The sequence below is a fragment of the Camelus dromedarius genome, chromosome 23, assembly GCF_036321535.1.
Source record: "Camelus dromedarius isolate mCamDro1 chromosome 23, mCamDro1.pat, whole genome shotgun sequence".
Lineage (NCBI taxonomy): Eukaryota > Metazoa > Chordata > Mammalia > Artiodactyla > Camelidae > Camelus > Camelus dromedarius.
The window spans coordinates 17,115,720-17,134,548 of record NC_087458.1 but is presented as its reverse complement, the minus strand read 5'-3'; the positions used below and the strand labels follow the sequence as shown (position 1 = coordinate 17,134,548).

Sequence of the window (18,829 nt, the reverse complement as noted above, 5' to 3'; positions counted from 1 at the left end):
GATGGTGGCGTGGATAGACACGGATGTGATGAGTTGGAATGAGGGAGGATTGGGAGGAAGGAATGATGCGCGAGGAGCAGTACTGAATCGTGGAAGAGTAATGGACAAGGTATTTAGTCCAGTTCTGCCGCTTCCCGGCAGCAATTTGTCATCTCCTCTCTCTGAGGCTCAGTGTCATTTGCAAAATGAATACTATTATTTGCCTTATCTACCTGCCTCACTAGTGGTGATGGATTAATGTGTGTAAATAAAGCTTAAAACTGCTATAAGCTTTACAAATGCAGCTAAAATAATGATAATAACATCACCTTATAAATCATGTTTCTGATTTTACAAAATGAGCTTCTTTAAATAGTTCATGGTTTCAATATTTTGCTGTTGTAGAAGAACTCAGGCATAGGGAGGTCACTAGGATTATTTGTTTTTACAAAGGGTACCCCCCACAGAATTCATGTCCCAGAAGTGGAATACTGGCCTTTCACATGAGCTCCCTGAGCAATTTATGTGAATCCTCTGGGTCTAAATTTTAAAATGAGGCAGTAGTTTGAAAGCAGGGTTTCAAAGGGAGATTTATATATCCATGTTCACAGCAGCATTATTCAAAATAGTTAAAATGTAGAAGTAACCCAAGTGTCCAACACAGAGGAATGGATAAGAAAAGTGTATCTACATACAATGGAATATTATTCAACCATAAAAAGGAAGGACATTCTGACACATGCTACAATACGGGCGAAACCTCAAGGACATTATGCTGAATGTAATAAGGCAGGCACAAAAAGACAAGTACTGAATGGCTCCACATATGTCTTAAAGTAATCAAAATCACAGAGACCAAAAGTAGAATGGTGGTTGCCAGGGGGGCTGGAGGGAGGGGGCAGAGATAGTTACTGTTTAATGAATATGGAGTTTCAGCCTGAGATGATGAAAAACGTTCTGGAGATGGATGGTGGGTGATGGTTGCACAAAAATGTGAATGTACTTAATGCCACTGAAATGTACACTTAGAAATGGTTAAGTAGTAAATGATCAGTTTTATGCTATGTGTATTTTACCACAATAAAATATTGAAAAAAAAGGAGGGGGGCAGTAAGGGGAATAGATCATTGTGCACCATGTTGGTGGGGCTTAGTGGGGGTAATGGGATGTATTGCGGTGTACTGTCCGAGAGGCAAAGACACAGAGAGCCCTGGGACACGCTTAAAAAGGGGTGATCTTGGGGGTCCACTAGAGCCATTTTTGTCTCCAGGCAGGTGACATCTAATCATCTAGAAGAAGAATTGGCTCTTCTCTTAAGTATCCAGACATGTGGTTTCAATTACCCCCTTGAGAGGCCTTCCTAGCATTTTCCACTCTGACAATCGAGATCTGCACCTGATGCATAGCTGTAGCGATTTCATGACTATTGCTGCTGCTGCTACTATTAATAATAGTAATAATGGCAGATAATATTTATTGAGCATTTTAGTCTAACTCCAGGCGGGAATTAAAATTATTGCTCCCATTTCAAAGATGAGAAAAGACTTAACATGTATGGAATGCACGTGTTCTGTTTACGGTCACCTATTTTATGGATTGAGATCATGGTATAGATATAATTTTTATTCTGCTTTTTCACTTAATATCACACATTGAGACACCTCCCATATCTTTTCAAAGTGAAATATATAATTTTTAGTGACCTTTAATATTTCTTTCATGGACCCAGCATACTTAATTTTCTGCCTCTTAATTCGTGGCATTTATGTTTGTTTTTAACATTTTGCTCTCACAAATAATATCATGATAGAAAACTCTGAACTGATTTTTGATATGCATTTCGTTTACATACTAAGCATAGATTCTTGGGTCCAAAAGTATGACATTTTTTAAATTACGGATACATTTTGCCAAAATTCTTAACAATGGCTCAGCATTTTCCTCATAAAGTCCTTCATTTGGCATTGTGATTAAATGACACTTTTCTCAACCTCCAGGTTAAACCGGCCCAACTCAGAAATCCCTCTTGTTGGCACTACTAGAAAGGGTCAAGGGGTTGAAATTAATGAGTACTTGTATATCACTGTTTCCTCATTCCCTTACTTTCTCAATTCCTCTCTTCCTAGCATTGCAGTGCCAGGATCTTCCAGTCCCAGACAAGGCCCAGGTGAACTGCTCCCATCCCTTTGGTGCCTTTAGGTACCAGTCAGCCTGCAGCTTCACCTGTGACAATGGCTTCTTGCTGGTGGGAGCAAGTGAGCTGCAATGCTTGGATACTGGGGACTGGAGTGATCCTTCTCCGGAATGCCAAGGTAAGATTCTTTCCAGCGTCTCAAAAATAAGTTGTAGGCTTATTGTAAAAAGCTATATTTTAGAGGTGGTAACTGTCTAGGGGACAGAAACTTGAAATGGACTGGAAAATTAATACACACTTCCATCACATAACCCAGGGATCCCAAATGCAGATGCCTTTGGGGGCTAGGCAGACACCACAAGTGACAGGAAGTTTTGCAACAGGTCATGGGGAGTGGCCCCCTGCCAACTCTGTATCTGCCTTCACCAGGACCTGAAAGCTCCTGTCATGAACCAAGAGAACTGTACTCACTTGCCTAAAAATAGTATCTGGAAAGAAGACCAGAGGAAAAAGTAGCCTCAGGATGGCTGTCCCAAGGCTGACTGGGCACTTTCCTCCTAGGAAACATGGAGTATAATTCTGGAATAGGGTGCAACTAATGGGTTGAACAATGGAATGGGAGGGGCAGAATTTACAAGTGCCTGGTTGCAAACATCTTCCAAGGTCTGTGTAAGATTGAAGAAGTATAAAGTGAAGACTGATGAAAAGAGGAAAAACTAATCTATACATGCAAGGTTGCAGGGTCCTCAGAAGAGAAAAAAGTGCATATTCAACATAAGTCTGTATATCTGCCTTGTGCTTGACATAAGATAAAGCAGTTATTGTGTGAAATAGAACTGGGTCTAATCATCTGCATTTGCCAATCTAAGGACAGGTGCATACTATTTATACTCCCCACTCTTTTTTCTACTCAATGTATCCAATTATTTACTTATATTTATGGCAAATACTGCTTTTTAAAAATAAGATTTTTATTTATAAAAGCTACAGGAAAATAAGAAAATAGAAACAAAATATTCTCTTAAGTACCTCCCCTAAAATGCCCCACCCTAAAAAGATACTGGTTATGTTTTTACATTTCTGTATGAATTCTTCCAGTATTTTCCCTATTCACTTTTTACTTCACGCAAATGGTATTTTTATGTGCATATATATATACAATTTTAATAATAAAATGAAATAGGTAGAATACAAGGCAATTCTGCATTGTTTGCCTTTGCCTTTGCATTTCTCTTTGTACAGACTTCCAACATCTGAGTGAAAGCAGGCAAACCCATGTTTCTAATAAAAAGTAAACCATTGGCTATTCAGGTCACACATACCCATGCACACACACACGGACACCACTGTTAAGTTAGGTCAACAGGGAATGAATGAATGAATGAATGAATGAATGAACCAATGAACAAATTCAACAGAATTTCATGTCCTCTATCCTCAGGCAGCAGAAAGCATGGCAAGCCACTGGGGCTGGGGCTGGGCACACCTTCTGAGCTGGGTCTGCAGAGACCCGGGTGAGGCTTTTGACCTTGGCCCCTCAGCTCTCACCCTGGCTACACTGAAGCCCAGATATACTGCAAAGTCTGCCCAGCTCTGGGGAAGAACTTGGGATCCCTGGGGAGGGTGTTACAGTGATGGGACCCCTTCTGGGCAACCTTGGGCTGTACAGGGCACAGATTGCAGTTCATTGCCCCATACTGCCCTGCCTGCTGGGTGTGTCACAGCAGGGAGGCTATCACTCACCACGGCTTCCTGTGACCTTCCAGTTCCCTTCCGCTTTTGGTTCTTTGTTTACTGTGACTGAACTTTCTCCTCCTGCTGTTGGGTGAGCATCAAGTGAAATACCCAAATGTGGTCTGGGCAGGAAGGTACCACGAGGCTTGCAATCCACTAGCTGTTGTAATACTTCTGAGAGAGTGCTATCAGACATTTTTCCTTTTCAGTGTCCTCCTTGCCCCTGTATCCCCAGCCCAGCCATCAGAAGGCAAGGCCACAAAAGAGCTGCAAATGGGCTCCAGGGCTCCAACACCCTCCTGATTTGTCCTTACAGTTTATAGGCTCCTCGGCTTGTGTCCTCTCCCTGGCCCACCACACACACACACACACACACACACACACACACACACACACGCGCACACACACACACAAACATACACGCACTGAATACAGAAAGACCCAAGTGGTAGAAAATAACTAGGTCTTTGGACAAACTGATGAGATTAGGGAGAATGAAGCTGGAGAGGGGAGGGGATGAAGGGAATAGAAAGGTATAGAACATGCTCTTGAAACCTCAAGCAGTTCAAATCTGTGGCCAAAAAACAGCCCTCAGTTTATCCATACCACCACCATCTCTTGTCTAAAGCCACATACTACTCAGTCAGGCTGAACAGTGAAGAAGAAACACCCTAAACCATCCACATGTTCTCTTAGTCTTCATTTTTTTATTATTATTATTTTTTAAATGGAGGTACTGGGGATTGAACCTGGGACCTTGTGCATGCTAAGTACGCACTCTACCACTGAGGTATACCCCCCACCCCAGTCTTCATTTTTTAATGTCAACATGTTTAACCTAGTTTTATTTCATTAACTGGCAGAGGGATATCTTGACAGCTATTAACATTTGTTTACAGAGTGTTTTCACTTTTGAGCCTTGTAAAAATCATAGGAGCTCTGTAATGCTATTCTCCATATTTTAAAGGTAATGCTATCGAGATTCAGAGAGGTTAAGTGACTTGCCAAAAGTCACAGAGCATGATCTCCAACCAAATCAAATCCTCTAGCACCACAAACTCTACATGTACAAACTGTGACAAAGAACCATGAGGTCTCATTTACCTCTTTCGTAAGTGAACAACTTGGGGCTGGTCACTGTACCACTGCAGGAAGAACATCTGCATTGCACGTGGCCAATTACATTGTGTCCCTACTTTGTGTCAGGATTTTAAAAATATTTTTAAATTTAATTTTTACATGTGATTCAGTTAACTTATTTTATATAACTGAGGATCACTGCAAGGCAAGGATTATTATTTTTCCCATTTCATAGATGAAGCAACTGAGGTTCAGAAAGCTTATTGTCCAGAGATGATACGTTGCTAGTAAGTAACAGAGGCAGGATTTGGACCCGGATTCTTTCTACCACTTGGTTGGGGGAAGGAGCTTTTGGAGGGAGAGAAAGTATTTCACTCTAGGTCCCTATTTCCAATCATTTGTCATTGTTTTCTGGCAAGGTCCTTAGGTCTGGCTCTGAATTAGGAATCCAGGAAGTAGCCATTCCCACTCCTGCTCAGGGCAACTGACATGAGCCGCATCACTACCTTTCCCAACTGAGCACCAGCTCCCCTTTAAATCACCTCTAAAGCTCTTTGTGGGTGAGCGTTTCAGGATGCCAGTCCACTGTACGCTGCTATGTTACACAGCCACGGCCTCTAACTAATGATAGAGCACTATGAAAATCAAACAATCATTTCTAACCAAATATTGCCTTTGTGTGTTAAGGACACACACACACACACAAACACAAACACACACACAATCATTTCAGGTTGCTGTGTTCTGAAACAATCTCCTCTCTCCTCCTCTGCCACGCCCACGGTAGCCATTACCTGCACACCTCTGCTAAGCCCTCAGAATGGAACAAAGACCTGCATCCAACCTCTTGGAGATTCCAGTTACAGGTCCACATGCCACTTCATCTGTGATGAGGGATTCTCCTTATCTGGGCCAGAAAGATTGGATTGCACCCCATCCGGACACTGGACAGGTTCCCCACCAACGTGTGAAGGTAGGATCATGGGTCTGTCCTTTCTTATGGCTTCTTAGATAACATTATAGAATGGAGATTCATGTAAAACTGTTCTTAACCTAAAGAGAGCTTTCTCCACAAAGCATAATAATCTAGATCAACATCTCTCTCTCTGAATATTCTCGTAACAATAACTTCAAACATTTCACAGTTGTGTAACATGTTTGAGTGTCATCTGATGTTTACCACAATTCTGGAATAATGAGGAAAGACAGGATCATCTCCATTTTATAGATGAGAAAATAGAGTTTCAGAGAGATTAAGTAACTTGTGGAAATTCACGCTGTCAGTAAGTGACGAAGCTCAGCTATGTTGCTGGGACTTTTACTTCATTGTAGAGAATTTCTCTACTGTGCTCTTACTCATTCACTCCTCCACTCACCCTCACTGAGCACTACCAAGCCCCAGACACTGAGCTCATTCAAGGATGGATGTGATTTCGTCCCAGCCCCTCCAGGATCTCACAGTCTGTTTATGTGCGACTCTCCTTGCTCCACTTCTGTATGGATTATGAGCTCCTTGAGGGTGGGACTGTGCTTTCTTCATCTCTGCATTTCCTGCAGCAACTAGACAGAATAAAAAGTGGGGGTGTGACAAGTATCTGTTGACTTGAAGCTTATCATTTGCCAATTAAATTTTCTCATGCTCAAGCCCTCTTGACAAGGAATTAGCAGCCCCTTAAAAGCAGGGGCCAGATCTTATCTGCCTGTGAGTCCCCTAAAACATCTGTCTGATAGTATCCAGCATAGATTATGCTCTAAGTGTACTGAAGTTATTAATTTATAGCTCATGTCTACTTTCAAAAGTCACCATTGTTCTAACTTCCTGTTCCATGTCCTGCACTCAGTAAAAATAAAGCCAGCAACAATAGCTAATATTTATTGCTTGTGTAAGTACCAGCTATTTCATATGCATCTTTGCATTCGATCCATACAACAATCTTTAACATGGTTATTACTGCCCCCGTTTTAAAGATGAAGAAACAGAGGCTTTGAGACGATAAATAGCTGGCAAAGATCAAATAGCTAGGAAGTATGGAGTTAGGATTCAAACCTAGGTGTCCCTGGAGTCTGGCTAGTGCTTTTATCACTGCACTACACTGCCACCCAGTGGCGGGTTTCTGAATCCCGGGTCAGTCGCTTGTAATTTGACTCTCTTCCACTGCGCTTTTCTAGTTGCAGCTGTAACCGGCGAAGTGAACTTTAGAGAAGGCAGTGCCTGGTGATCAAATGAGAGGATATGTTGATAGAAATATATCAGTGTTATATGAACAGAGCGAAACACTTATTCCTTCCGGTGGAATGAGCACTAGATTAATATCCAAAGACCTGTGTTGCTCTTCCCCGAAGTCACATGTCATGTAGATCATGTTCACACCCCTGGTTTTCCCCATTCCCAAAGGGGAAGAGTGGGCAAGATCAACTCTGAGGTCTCTTCCCTGGACAAGAATTCTGTAGGTTAAAGGACATAAAATGATATTATCTGCCGTCAAAAAGATATACTACAAGCCACCTGAGCAATCTAGAACATTTACAGCTGATATCATTAAGGTTTGTGTTTCATCACTTATTTCTCAGTCACTCATTCATGTATTCTATGGACAGTTATCACGAGCTCTGGTTTTCCACATTCAGTTTCAAGGCTAAATAATAAAACAATCCCTAAGAAGTATCTCACTAAAGTTTTAAATCACATATGCAACCAGCATGGTTGTTAACTCTGTAATCTCTAAAGCCCCTGTTCCCCTCACTCCTTTCTAGACCCCTTTTTCCACAAGAGGCAGCAGTTGCCCCCCACCCTGCAGGTATAGCCGCACTCAGTGTCTAGAACCAACCTTGCCCCTGGGCAGCAGCTGAAGTCAACAATGGGCCTTGGAACTGTCAACCTCGTCTGAGCCTGATCATCAGCTCTGGATCTGCACCTGTGTTTCTACCGCATTCTCCAAATTTACTCTCTGTATTTAGCCAAATAGTTTCTCTTCTTTTCCCACACACCAGAGTCTGTGAATTTTTAACCCTTCAGAACCCTGATTTTCACATGGTGTTTTGCAGAGTCCGAGGCTATATCAGAGGGGCTTGAGGGCCACCAAGTAAGCAGGGGTGGTGGGGCAGGTGGAACACTCAGTCTCCACTTCACAGTGCAATGTGAGGTTCCATCTTTTGAGTGGTTCCATAGACCGTTCCTTTTTAGTTAGAATGTCAGTTCCCTGTCTAGGACTTGATCTCTGCCTGTATTTCCCAGTCTCCTCCCTGCCTTTGCCCTCCAGGACCTGAATCCATTTCCCTGAACCTAAGTGGTGCTGAATTGCTTGTCTCTGGTTGCTGTGTCCCTCCTGCCCCTGCCTGTTGGGACACTATCCTGATGCAGATTACTGATCTCCCATTCACTTTGTCATTGACACTCTGGAGACCCAACTCCTAATGGCCAACCTCACCTTGGTGGGGAGAGGTGGGTCCTGGCACCAAGTCCCAATCCTAGCCCTGCCCTTCTGCCATGTCCCTACTCATCCAAGTTCTAAAATATAGCAAATGTGTGCCCTTGAAGCCCTGGCCTGGCTCACATCTATAGTTTACTTCTGCATTCCTCTGATTCCATGAAGACTCCTAGTCTTTATTTTTATCATTTGAGTTCAGACCAGCCGACTCATTTAAATTGATTATTTATACTATATCTTTGCAAAAAAATCTTGATAAAATTATATCCAACTCAAGTAAAAAGAGATTATACAAAAGAACAGAGGAGAATCAGCTAAATAGGTTCTAAGTTGATAACTGAGTGTCAGTGAATCCAGTAACTTACGAATTCACATGCAATCATGCACATCTACTTCATGGGTCACAGAAAAACATCCCTGAAGACCTTCCCAGTGGACAGCACTGCCTTGAAGTCCATGAAAATGGAGCATTAAGTATGGTGATAAAAACAACCCTTATCAATCTTCTGTTCTTTTTGGAGTGATTCAGTTTTTTGGCAGTTTTAGAGTAGGCTCAAGAGTATGACGACTTTCTAAAGTTACCCACAGATGTGATTCCTTGGTAAAAATCTCTTCCTCTACATCTGCACTTGGCCATTCCACTCCAGCAGCTCCCTTGGTATCACTACGAATTTAATTCAGCCCATGGTTGCTGGGTGCCCACCATTCACCAGATCTGGGTTAGGTTTCCATGTACCTCACCACACTGCCCTTCAGACAGGAAAACATGGTTCCCTATGTGAGTTAGTCAAATCCTTATTAAGGGCCTTAGATGGGACAGGTTAGTGTTTACAGAAGAGGGTTCAGAGCCTTTCATAGGTAACAAAAGGCTGTATCTATAACCCTGGCAGAACAAGACTGACGAAATTGAGACCAAAGCAATATCCCCAAGTGCATTTAATGCTGTAGTAATTCTCTGTGTATACTAGGAGTCACTTAACTCAGTTTTTTAAAATAGTAATGCCTCTTGTTTCTTTTCAGACCATGTAAAAACACTTGTTAGAACGCATCCAATTTAAATTGTGCTTACTGACTTATTCATTCATTTGACAATTATTTTCAGACCCCCTTCCTTGGTGCCAGGCCCTGTTGCCTGGGATACAGTGTTGAAAAGAGCTGACAAGTTCCCTGCTCTCATGTGGTTGACATTATGTATTTTCTTGGGCTTAAATATGAAATTCTGGGAGATTCTGAAGAAGTTATTTTAGTGAAAATGTTCACTGATGATTTAATGTCTATGACTTACACCAATAGGTATACTTAATAAATGTTTGATAAATGGAGTTTATCTGCCAGATCCATGGATTTATTAATTACTCAAAAAGTTGAGCATTTCAAACTAAAATTCAGTATGTTAACTGGGCTATTTGTATGGATTCATACACTAAGGACCCACAATTGTCTGATGAGCAGGGGGGAGGGTATAGCTCAAGTGGCAGAGCACATGCCTAGCATGCCTGAGGTCCTGGGTTTAATCCCCAGTACCTCCACTGAAAAATCAAATAAGTAAGTAAACCTAATTACCTACCCCCTGCAAAACAAAAGAAAAAAAAAAAAAGAAAAGAAAAAAGTTTTAAAAACAAAAACAAATAAAACAGGTGGGCAAATACATAAAAGCCAATATATATTACTTTTCCATGAGGCATCACATAGGACTTCAAGAGGTTTTTTTTTTTTAAAAAGGAAAATAGCTAAGCAAAATGAGCCTTACCCAATTAAAGCATTGCTTTGAGATAGCCTTGGATTTAAAGAAAGAATAGTCACTCAGTTTGTCAATAACCCAGCATTTGTTGATAAATAATAGACTATGTCAGAGAATTTAATGGTGAGAAAGACAGGATCCTAAGAGAAATACATAATGGCAATAATTTATAGAAACCGTTTTTGAGGGAAATGGTAAATTAAAAATTCATTTCCTCATCCACTTGGCAAGAGCACCACCTCTTGAGATCCTGCAGTGTGAACTGTGGGAGACACAAAGATTTCTGGTTCTTGGGTTTTAGGAGCTCCCCATCCAGCAGGAGAGGGAAGAGATGACATGAGATATGACAGCATACGAGTTCAAGCAAAAAAATGGATGCCTTCAGGGGAGGGGACTTCAGGCTGCAGAGATCTGGAGAGGCTGTGTTCAGTTGGATCCTAGAAGGCAGGTGGGATTTTATTCAGTGAAAATAGAAAGAACTTTAGAGCAGTGTGAGCCAGGAACCAGAGGCAACAATACATGAGGTCAGTTCAGGGAATTCCTGGGGACTAATCTAGCTTGACCAGGAGGTTTTGAGGTTTCCTATGCTACAAAACTGTGGTTAAAAAAAACAAAAAACAACAACAACAAAAAAAGTGGGGATCTAAATGGAGGAAATAGTATTCTAGGACAGAAGATGATCGTCACAGTTTTAGATGTGTTGGGTTGAATTTGCAGGGACACCAGGATACTATAGAAAGTAGTCTCAGGCAGGAGGAAAGGGCAAAAATGAAATCCTGGGCTGCATTTACACAGAGAGGACAGTGAGAGTCAGGGGTGGCTGCAAGGTATCTGAAGCAGCGGGTGTGGAGGGAAGAGGATGAAACTGAATTCTTCAGTGTGACTTCTACCTACACTCCTCTCTGCAAGCCCACCACCCTTCTCCCTGCCCTGGTACTTAACCACCTGTTGTGTTTGTTGGGAAATGCTGGCGACCTAGCAAAACACCAGACTTAGTGGGAGCGCCATCAGGATTTGTTGAGTACGTGAATGAACAAATCTGGTGCAAAACCAAGCTTCCACATCAACTTGGAGATCGTGACATTCTTGATTTGATTCTCCAGCCATCAAGTGCCCAGAACTGTTTGCCCCAGAGCGCGGAAGCCTGGATTGTTCTGACACTCGGGGAGAATTCATCGTTGGCTCCACCTGCCATTTCTCCTGTAACAAGGGCTTTCGGCTGGAGGGGTCCGACCACGTGGAATGCACAGCTTCTGGCAGATGGACAGCCCCTCCACCGACCTGTGAAGGTAAAGTAGGATACCCTCACTGAGACAGCTCTTTTTCTGGAAATTCCTTCAGCAAAAATAACACACACATACACTCTTCTGATGGGACAGGTACATGTTATATTATTATTCTTGTGAGAGCTCCACTTCTTGTCATTAAATGGGTTACCTATTGGGGTCTAGGAAACACAGCACATGAGTCAAAAATTTATAAGGAGTGAAAGGACTTTTTCACACTTGTGGATAAAAGATACACTGATCCTTAGGCACACATTTTCTTTACTCATTTTGGCCTCTTTTTCTCAAAGAGCTTTGAGAGTCGGTTGAATGGTCTCCGTTGCTTCACTGCCAGGAGGGAGTACTAGGGTGCAGTCACTGGTCCAGTCTTTCAAATCAAGGAACTGAGGCTTAGAGAAATCAACTGTCATCTTTCTGCCACATGGCAAGTTAGTGACAAAGCCAGTGGCATCATCCACACTTCGTATTTCATGCCGACTTTTGGCCAGAGGACAATGCCACCTCTTAATGAGGCAGCAATGGGCAATCAATTGGCCTGTGCATATTTTGCTTTATACGGATTCTTATATTCCTGCACCAATTATTCTGGTTTTGTTTTCTTTTGTTTTGAACGTCAGTAACACTGATGTCCCCTCTCTCCCAATTTCTTCTGGCCAGGAGAATCATCTCTCTCAGGACAGTTTTAAATCACTGTTTTCGCCTGGTTTTCCACACCTGAGATGAATGGTTTTCCTTAAGTTCCTTGAAGAGCTATTGCTAGAGCCTCTCTGATTATGAAAGGAGTGCAAGTTGGTTATTCCTTGTCAGTCTTAACTCTGTTATGCTCTTTTTAATGGGAGGCTCTCTAAATTGCAACATTTTCTCAAAACAGACATAGTAGCAGCTTCTAATCTGGAGGTGCAATGTCCAGCCCTCATCCCTCCAGAGAAGGGAAGAATGTCCTGCCAGCATCACCTGGGAAACTTTGGTTTAAATACCACTTGTCACTTTGGATGCAAAGCTGGATTCACACTCATGGGAGACAGCATTCTCAGATGCAGACCTTCTGGACAATGGACAGCAGCAGCGCCAGCATGCAGAGGTAATGTGAAAAGAAGCAGGCAGTCCTGATGCTATCTTCTAGCAAGCTAGTCATTGTGTGTGCCTGTCGAAATTGCATCCAACTCCAAGACCACTTCTAGCGTCTGCTTCTCCATGAAACTCACATCAATCCCAATTAGAAGGGATGTATAGCAGGCATACCGCTTGTCCCCTTCCTTATGTCACAAGCTAATGGCCTGGTACTCAAAGACCTAAAGGAGGAAACATTTGTAACTGTCCAAAATGTGTTAGAACAATAAGCTTGCTGAACACGAAACCAGCTACATGAAATGTGAAATACAAGTTGCGATTCTGTTAATGATGCAACAGTGTAGACATCTCATATTTTCATAATTGGAACCTAAATAAAAAGAGAAATCATGTATGATACCTCTTGAAGACCTGTCACCCTACGCATGAAGCACGACGTCTCTTTGATCATTGCATTCCCTGTGAAACACAGTACAGCACTTTGCAAATGGCATTATGACTCAATAACATTTATTTGGGCTAAATTCAGATTTCCGAGTTGAGTTAAATTTGAGTAAAATTTAGTTCCCTATCCACAAATTTGGGGGAGCAACCTGAAATTCTCTGAAAAATAGTTTAAAGAGGGTGGCAGTCTCTACTTCTTTCAAACTTTCTGAGGCCAGCTGTGCTGAACACTTATTACTTTAGAAAACATGTGTTCACATGACAGCTAATTGCCAATGGTAGTAATGATAACATTTAGAACAGCATTTTTAAGGAGTAAAATTTTGTTTTTTAATATTTTTTTCTTTTTTGTATTTTTTTTGTTGGAGGGGAGGTAATTAGGTTTATTTACTTACTTATTTTAAGAGGAGGTACTGGGGATTGAACCCAGGACATCAGGCATAGCTAAACATGCTCTCTACCACTGAGCTATACCCCCCAACCCTGAAAGGCAGGGATTTATTGAATGTTACTATGTGCCCATCCTCATCTACTGGCAATACTAGCCTGGTTTCACATGAAACCATAATCTCTTTACTTTCATTCTATGTTTGTTATTCATGCATTCTTTTTTTCTGCAGCTGTCAAATGCTCAGAGCTACACATTATTGAGCCAATAGTGATGAACTGCTCCAGCCCCTGGGGGAAGTTCAGCTACGGAACAACCTGCAGCTTCTATTGTCCAGGGGGTCAATCACTTAATGGCTCAGAGAGAACAGCCTGTCAAGAGAATGGCTGGTGGTCGACTTCTGTGCCAACCTGCCAAGGTATATTTCTCAGATGGGTTAGGAAGTCACTTTGATATGGGAAATAATAAAATCAGAGTTTCTCCTCTGTGTATTTTTGACAATGGTCTCATTTTCCATCACTGGGTTTCCCCTGCGTTTAATAAGTGCTTCACAATGACTCAAACGGAAGCTCCTTGCCTTATGCAGAGCAGTGGGAATCAAATTCAGTGACTCTGTTGACAATCACCATTCCTTTTTCAAAGCTCCAGCTTGTGAAATGAATCCTCTCATTTCTTTACAATCTGTGTGTGTTACACCTTGAAGTTTCAAAATGTTTTAAACTGGAGGTGATTTAAGGCAGACTCCTAATTTATTATCTCAGAAGACTTTTGTTTACCATATTCCTCTACCATAGGCTTTCTTTAATTAAGCTCCATCTGTTTGTAAGGTTTATTTCATCCCCCTCCCATTTTTTTTTCACTTTTTTTCTCCAGCAGCTTGTTTTAACTACTTTTTCTTTCTTTCTTTCTTTTTTTTGGGCACAACTGAATCTTCAATTGTCCCCCATAAAATTACCTACAGTTTCATTTATCGAAACTTCCACTTATTCTGTCTATCATTTAATCACTGAATTCCTTCTGTTGGGTCCTTACCCTGACTCCTTCAGAAATTATGTTTGATATTTAAGCATTAGGAAGAAAATTAGGCCCTGTGTCCCATTCTGTTGCAGTGATTTTATGACTTCCAGATCTTCTTGTGCTGGGCTGTTAGCTCTGCCAGGATCTTTGATGACCTACTTCATCTCACCTCTTAGAGTTCTGGGGACCCTCCTGGGGGAATGATGGTCTTCTGCACAATACACTTCTTATGTCTTGCACGTGTGTGTGTTTGCTTTACAGCAGGGCCACTGACTGTCAAGGAAGCCCTGACTTATTTTGGTGGAGCAGTGGCTTCTACAACAGGTTTAGTGGTGTGTGGGACGCTCCTGGCTCTGCTAAGAAGGCGGTGCAGACAAAAAGGTAAATAGGAAAGAGTATTCTTATTTTCTTCCCTCATGTGATTTTGGGTGGGGCAGTGAAACCACAGCTTCAGTAGTACCTGTCTAAAAACATTTGCATTGAAAGAAAACAAGACTAAGATAACTGATCTTGAGAACCAACTGCACATCAGAACCTTTTAGAAAAATAAGAGAATTTTTATAAAAATATAGGTCCTCATAATATGGAGATCTGGTGATGGGCCTATAAATCTGAATTTTTCAAAAGCCCCCCGCCCCTCCACCAGATTTTGATGAAGACAAGTTGCACGTTGGCATTTGGGGGCCTCTGAGTTACGGCCAAAACTAATTAGAAAGGAGTTACTCTTACTTCCTTCACTCATTTTTTCATGCAATAGCCATTTATTGATCATCTGTGTTAGGTAGTGAGACACAGAATGATGGTCCCTGACGTTAAGGAATGTATAATCTAGTAGGAGAGATAGACAAGTTAAATCAGTGCTAACACTGAAGTGTAGCAAGTGTGTTTGGGCAAAAATACAACCCAAGTTATTACAGGAACACAAAATAAAGGAGTCCTAACCAACTGATAGGGCAGAAAGACTCTTTTAAGCTTACCTTTGAAGAATAAGAGGGATTTTTCCAAGAGAGAAAACTGAAAAAGAGCTCCAGCAGAAATAATGGCATGTGAAAAGACCTAAAACAGTGAAATAGCTAGAAAAGTGCTATGTTCCACAGTTTTTTTTGCATCTGAATCAGAAAAAAAAAAAAAAACTGGTGGAGGAAGTGAAAAACGAAGCTAGTGTGAAGAGCTGCTGCTTTATCAATGATTTAGTATGAAAAGCTAAGAGATGTATACATGCTCACGAAAACTTGTGGGGCTACTTCAGGCTTTAAGCAAGAAAGGGACCAAAATGGATGAAGACCTTCTATAAGGGAAACTGTGTTTACCAGACTGTTCATCAAAAAATAGATCTAGCCTAGGAATAAAAAAGAGAGACTCATCCCGTAAGGGTTACAACATCCTTTCACTGCCTGCCCCAGATGTTCGGCCTGCCCATACGCTGAGAAACCTCTTTTAATAAGACGCTGGGGACCATCACTATTCTTCATGGAAAGTAATGAGGGGTGTCAGAGCGGTCAGGATGCTCAAATCCAAGAACTGAAAGTGGCGATGTTAATAGTACCTGACAGCGTTCTCATGGAGTTGAGGAGTTTCAAGACCTATTTTTAAGTGCTCGGCGGAAGAACCCCTGGTTCCCTCCTCACATGCTCTCTTCCTTCACAAAGGCACCATTGCATTAGGCTGGTTTTCTAAAGCTGCTTCATACACTCTGTAAGTGGGTGAATAGGGCAATGGACAAACAGCAACACTGCTTAAAGATCAAAGAGCTACAACCAATCCCTCCATGTAACATTCGTGCTTGCTTAACCAAATCCAGAAGCAGAGGCGAGAGCTCCTAAGACCTGGGTCTTAATTTCTGCCACTATGTAGGAGTCATTTTCCCCAAGTCCTTTTTTTCCCTTAGTTTTGAGACATTTCCAGGGAACCCTCTGAACCATGCAGAGGGACCAGCAGCCACCCATCCTCTAATATCTTTATACGAAATAAATTCCTTTGTAGGGAGGGGTAATTTTCCCTTGACCTGTCCCAATTTGATTTTAAACTTTCTAGGACTCTATGTTCCCACACTAGGATAATGCTATATACTATATCCCCCTCCTGCAAATTCAAAATGCACATTATTAGCACATTGAAGGCTCAATCATCCCCTGGAATAAATATACTTGTTCATCTTCACTTCACTTAATATTTTCTAAACTTATTTAGCCAGGAGATGCTTTTCTCCTTTTATCTACCCATGGGATGATTGACAGACTTGCTGCCATGTTTGAAGCTTCCACTATCAGAGTCCATTGTTTGGATTAAGACAGAAGGCCCCTGATCACATATGTGACCAGGGAAGGAAAATATCCACTGTTATGTCGACTTGGATTTGTTTATGTGATTATCTAGTCCCACTAATGGCTGAGGGAGTGTGACAGGATGCAAAGATAGGGGCCCTCAAGTGCCAAAGAAATGGATTTCGAGAACCAATGATCTCAACAACCACCAAGAGTAGCCAAGAGACTGAAGGCAGGGACCAGAGGTAGGAGAAGAGGTTGAAAGGGAAGAGGAGAAAGACGAGAGGTCTCTGGAGTTACATATTATCAAGTATTTAACTTAGCCTTAAAAAGGTCCTAGCTCTCAGGGGGGGATTGTTCCCCATACGTCCCTTATAATGAGCCCATCTGAAAATCAGCCTGCTGACTTTCCCCAGTAATTCCTATCACTGATGACCTTTCTCCTCCATCCCATTTTTTTCTTTTAAACCAATCTTTTGTGTCTTCTTGCTTATTTCAGATGAGGGGGAAAGTCCCTTGAATCCTCAAAGGTAAGATGGAAAATTTTCATGATTAAGTGTTTCTAGTTTGGCTTTTTAATTCACTGTAATATGTCAGAAGGATTATACATACACTACCACCTCTCTTTTGCAACAGATCTTTGGCAATGTCCCCTTTACTAAATTCTGGAGCAAAATATACACATAATATATCTTAACAACACATGATGTTTGTAAGGAACAGTAAGTGCCCTAATCATAATATAAAGGAGAAATACAAGGGAAAGTGACTTGTAATAGAAATAAAATGCGAAAGCTGGGGCATCTCACTGGCAGACGCTGTGAGGTTATCAGAGGCCTGCACCTTCGTTCAATTAGAATCACTATGAAGGCAACAACCTTAAAGGCCAACTGACAAGAATATTCCATTAGTGACTCAAACAGTATCAGAAGTGTTGCCAGAACCAACCTGATTTTTCAAAATGATGAGAGACTCTGGTAAAGAGTTGGAAAACCTGTCATTATCTTCCCTCAGATGGCAGGTGCATTTTTAAAGATGCACCAAAAAAACTAACATTTATGTATAAAGCAGTTAAGTTCCGGGCTCAGAGATTTTTCGCCTCCTTGAATATTGAGTAGAAATTCGAAAGTTACATGGAGTGTGCAAGACAGTTCTTTTGTGGCCCATGCCTATTAGACCATCCAGCACCCCTGGCCCCTGCCCTAATGTCAATAGTAAGTCTTGATCACTATGAAAATTAAAAAAAAAAATGCCCGTAGGGAGCAGTAATACCATTCTTTGAAAACTATAGCCAAAACAACACGGATGGGCCTGGAGACTGTCATTCTAAGTGAAGTAAGCCAGAGAGAGAAAGAAAAATACCATATGACATCACTTATATGTGGAATCAAAAAAAAAAAAAAAAAAAGACAAACGAACTTATTTACAAAACAGAAACAGACTCACAGACATAGAAAACAAACTTAGGGTTACTAGGGAGGAAGGGCATGGGAGGGGGTAAACTAGGAGTTTGAGATTTGCAGATACTAGCTAATATATATAAAATAGATAAACAACAAGTTTATAGTGTATAGCACGGGGAACTATATTCAATATCTTGTAGTAACTTACGGTGAAAAAGAATATGAAATGAATTATATGTCTGTTCCTATATGACTAAAGCATTGTGCTGTACACCAGAAATTGACACAGCATTGTAAACTGACTATACTTCAATAAAAATATATTTAAAAAAAAACCCATAGCCAAATAATCAAGTATCAAGGCTTGAATTTTGTAAGGATTTCCTCTCACCAAGAAGAGGCTGCAGTGGGGGGATAGCAGGTGCTCAGGACCTAAATCATCAACACTAATTTAACCTGGGTATAAGCTGCAGTGCAAATTATCCAGGGCTGTTAAGTGGGATCTAGAAAATTTCTTTGGCTATTCTTCTCCTCTAAAAGCAGAGCATTCCAGGGGTGGGGTGGTAATACTGATACTGTTCCTCCACAGTCTCTGGAGGAACTCTGTGCAGGATTGTGGTCAAGAACTGAGCATCATATGGAAGGTCATCCTTGTGTTTCTGTTCTTCAGCCACCCAGGAAAATATGGAGTTTTTACAAATGCTGCCTTTGACCCCACCCCTTAAGGTAAGTTACCTCTGAAGGTATTTTTGGAGGAAATAGAAGAGTAGGGGAAAGAGGAAGAATATAAAGTTTGACTTTTCTTTATCATGAGTTAAATTTTAAGTGTGTATTAAATTTCCAAGCCGTGGAGGAAGCTG

At 41.4% G+C, this 18,829-nt stretch overlaps 1 protein-coding gene across 7 annotated transcripts in view; it reads left to right on the top strand.

The window, feature by feature from the left end:
• SELP (selectin P) overlaps nucleotides 1-18,829 on the top strand; it is a 45,353-nt gene that overhangs the window by 25,440 nt on the left and 1,084 nt on the right. For 6 of the 7 annotated variants that reach the window (XM_064477971.1, XM_064477965.1, XM_064477968.1 and 3 more), the window contains 8 exons: nucleotides 2,106-2,291; nucleotides 5,715-5,900; nucleotides 11,200-11,385; nucleotides 12,254-12,463; nucleotides 13,518-13,703; nucleotides 14,564-14,683; nucleotides 17,066-17,096; nucleotides 18,559-18,695. In XM_064477971.1, the coding sequence (XP_064334041.1) occupies nucleotides 2,106-2,291; nucleotides 5,715-5,900; nucleotides 11,200-11,385; nucleotides 12,254-12,463; nucleotides 13,518-13,703; nucleotides 14,564-14,683; nucleotides 17,066-17,096; nucleotides 18,559-18,694 (1,241 nt within the window). In that variant the 3' untranslated portion in view covers nucleotide 18,695. The remainder of the gene's footprint in view (nucleotides 1-2,105; nucleotides 2,292-5,714; nucleotides 5,901-11,199; nucleotides 11,386-12,253; nucleotides 12,464-13,517; nucleotides 13,704-14,563; nucleotides 14,684-17,065; nucleotides 17,097-18,558; nucleotides 18,696-18,829) is intronic. The other variant, XM_064477966.1, reaches the window with a different exon arrangement.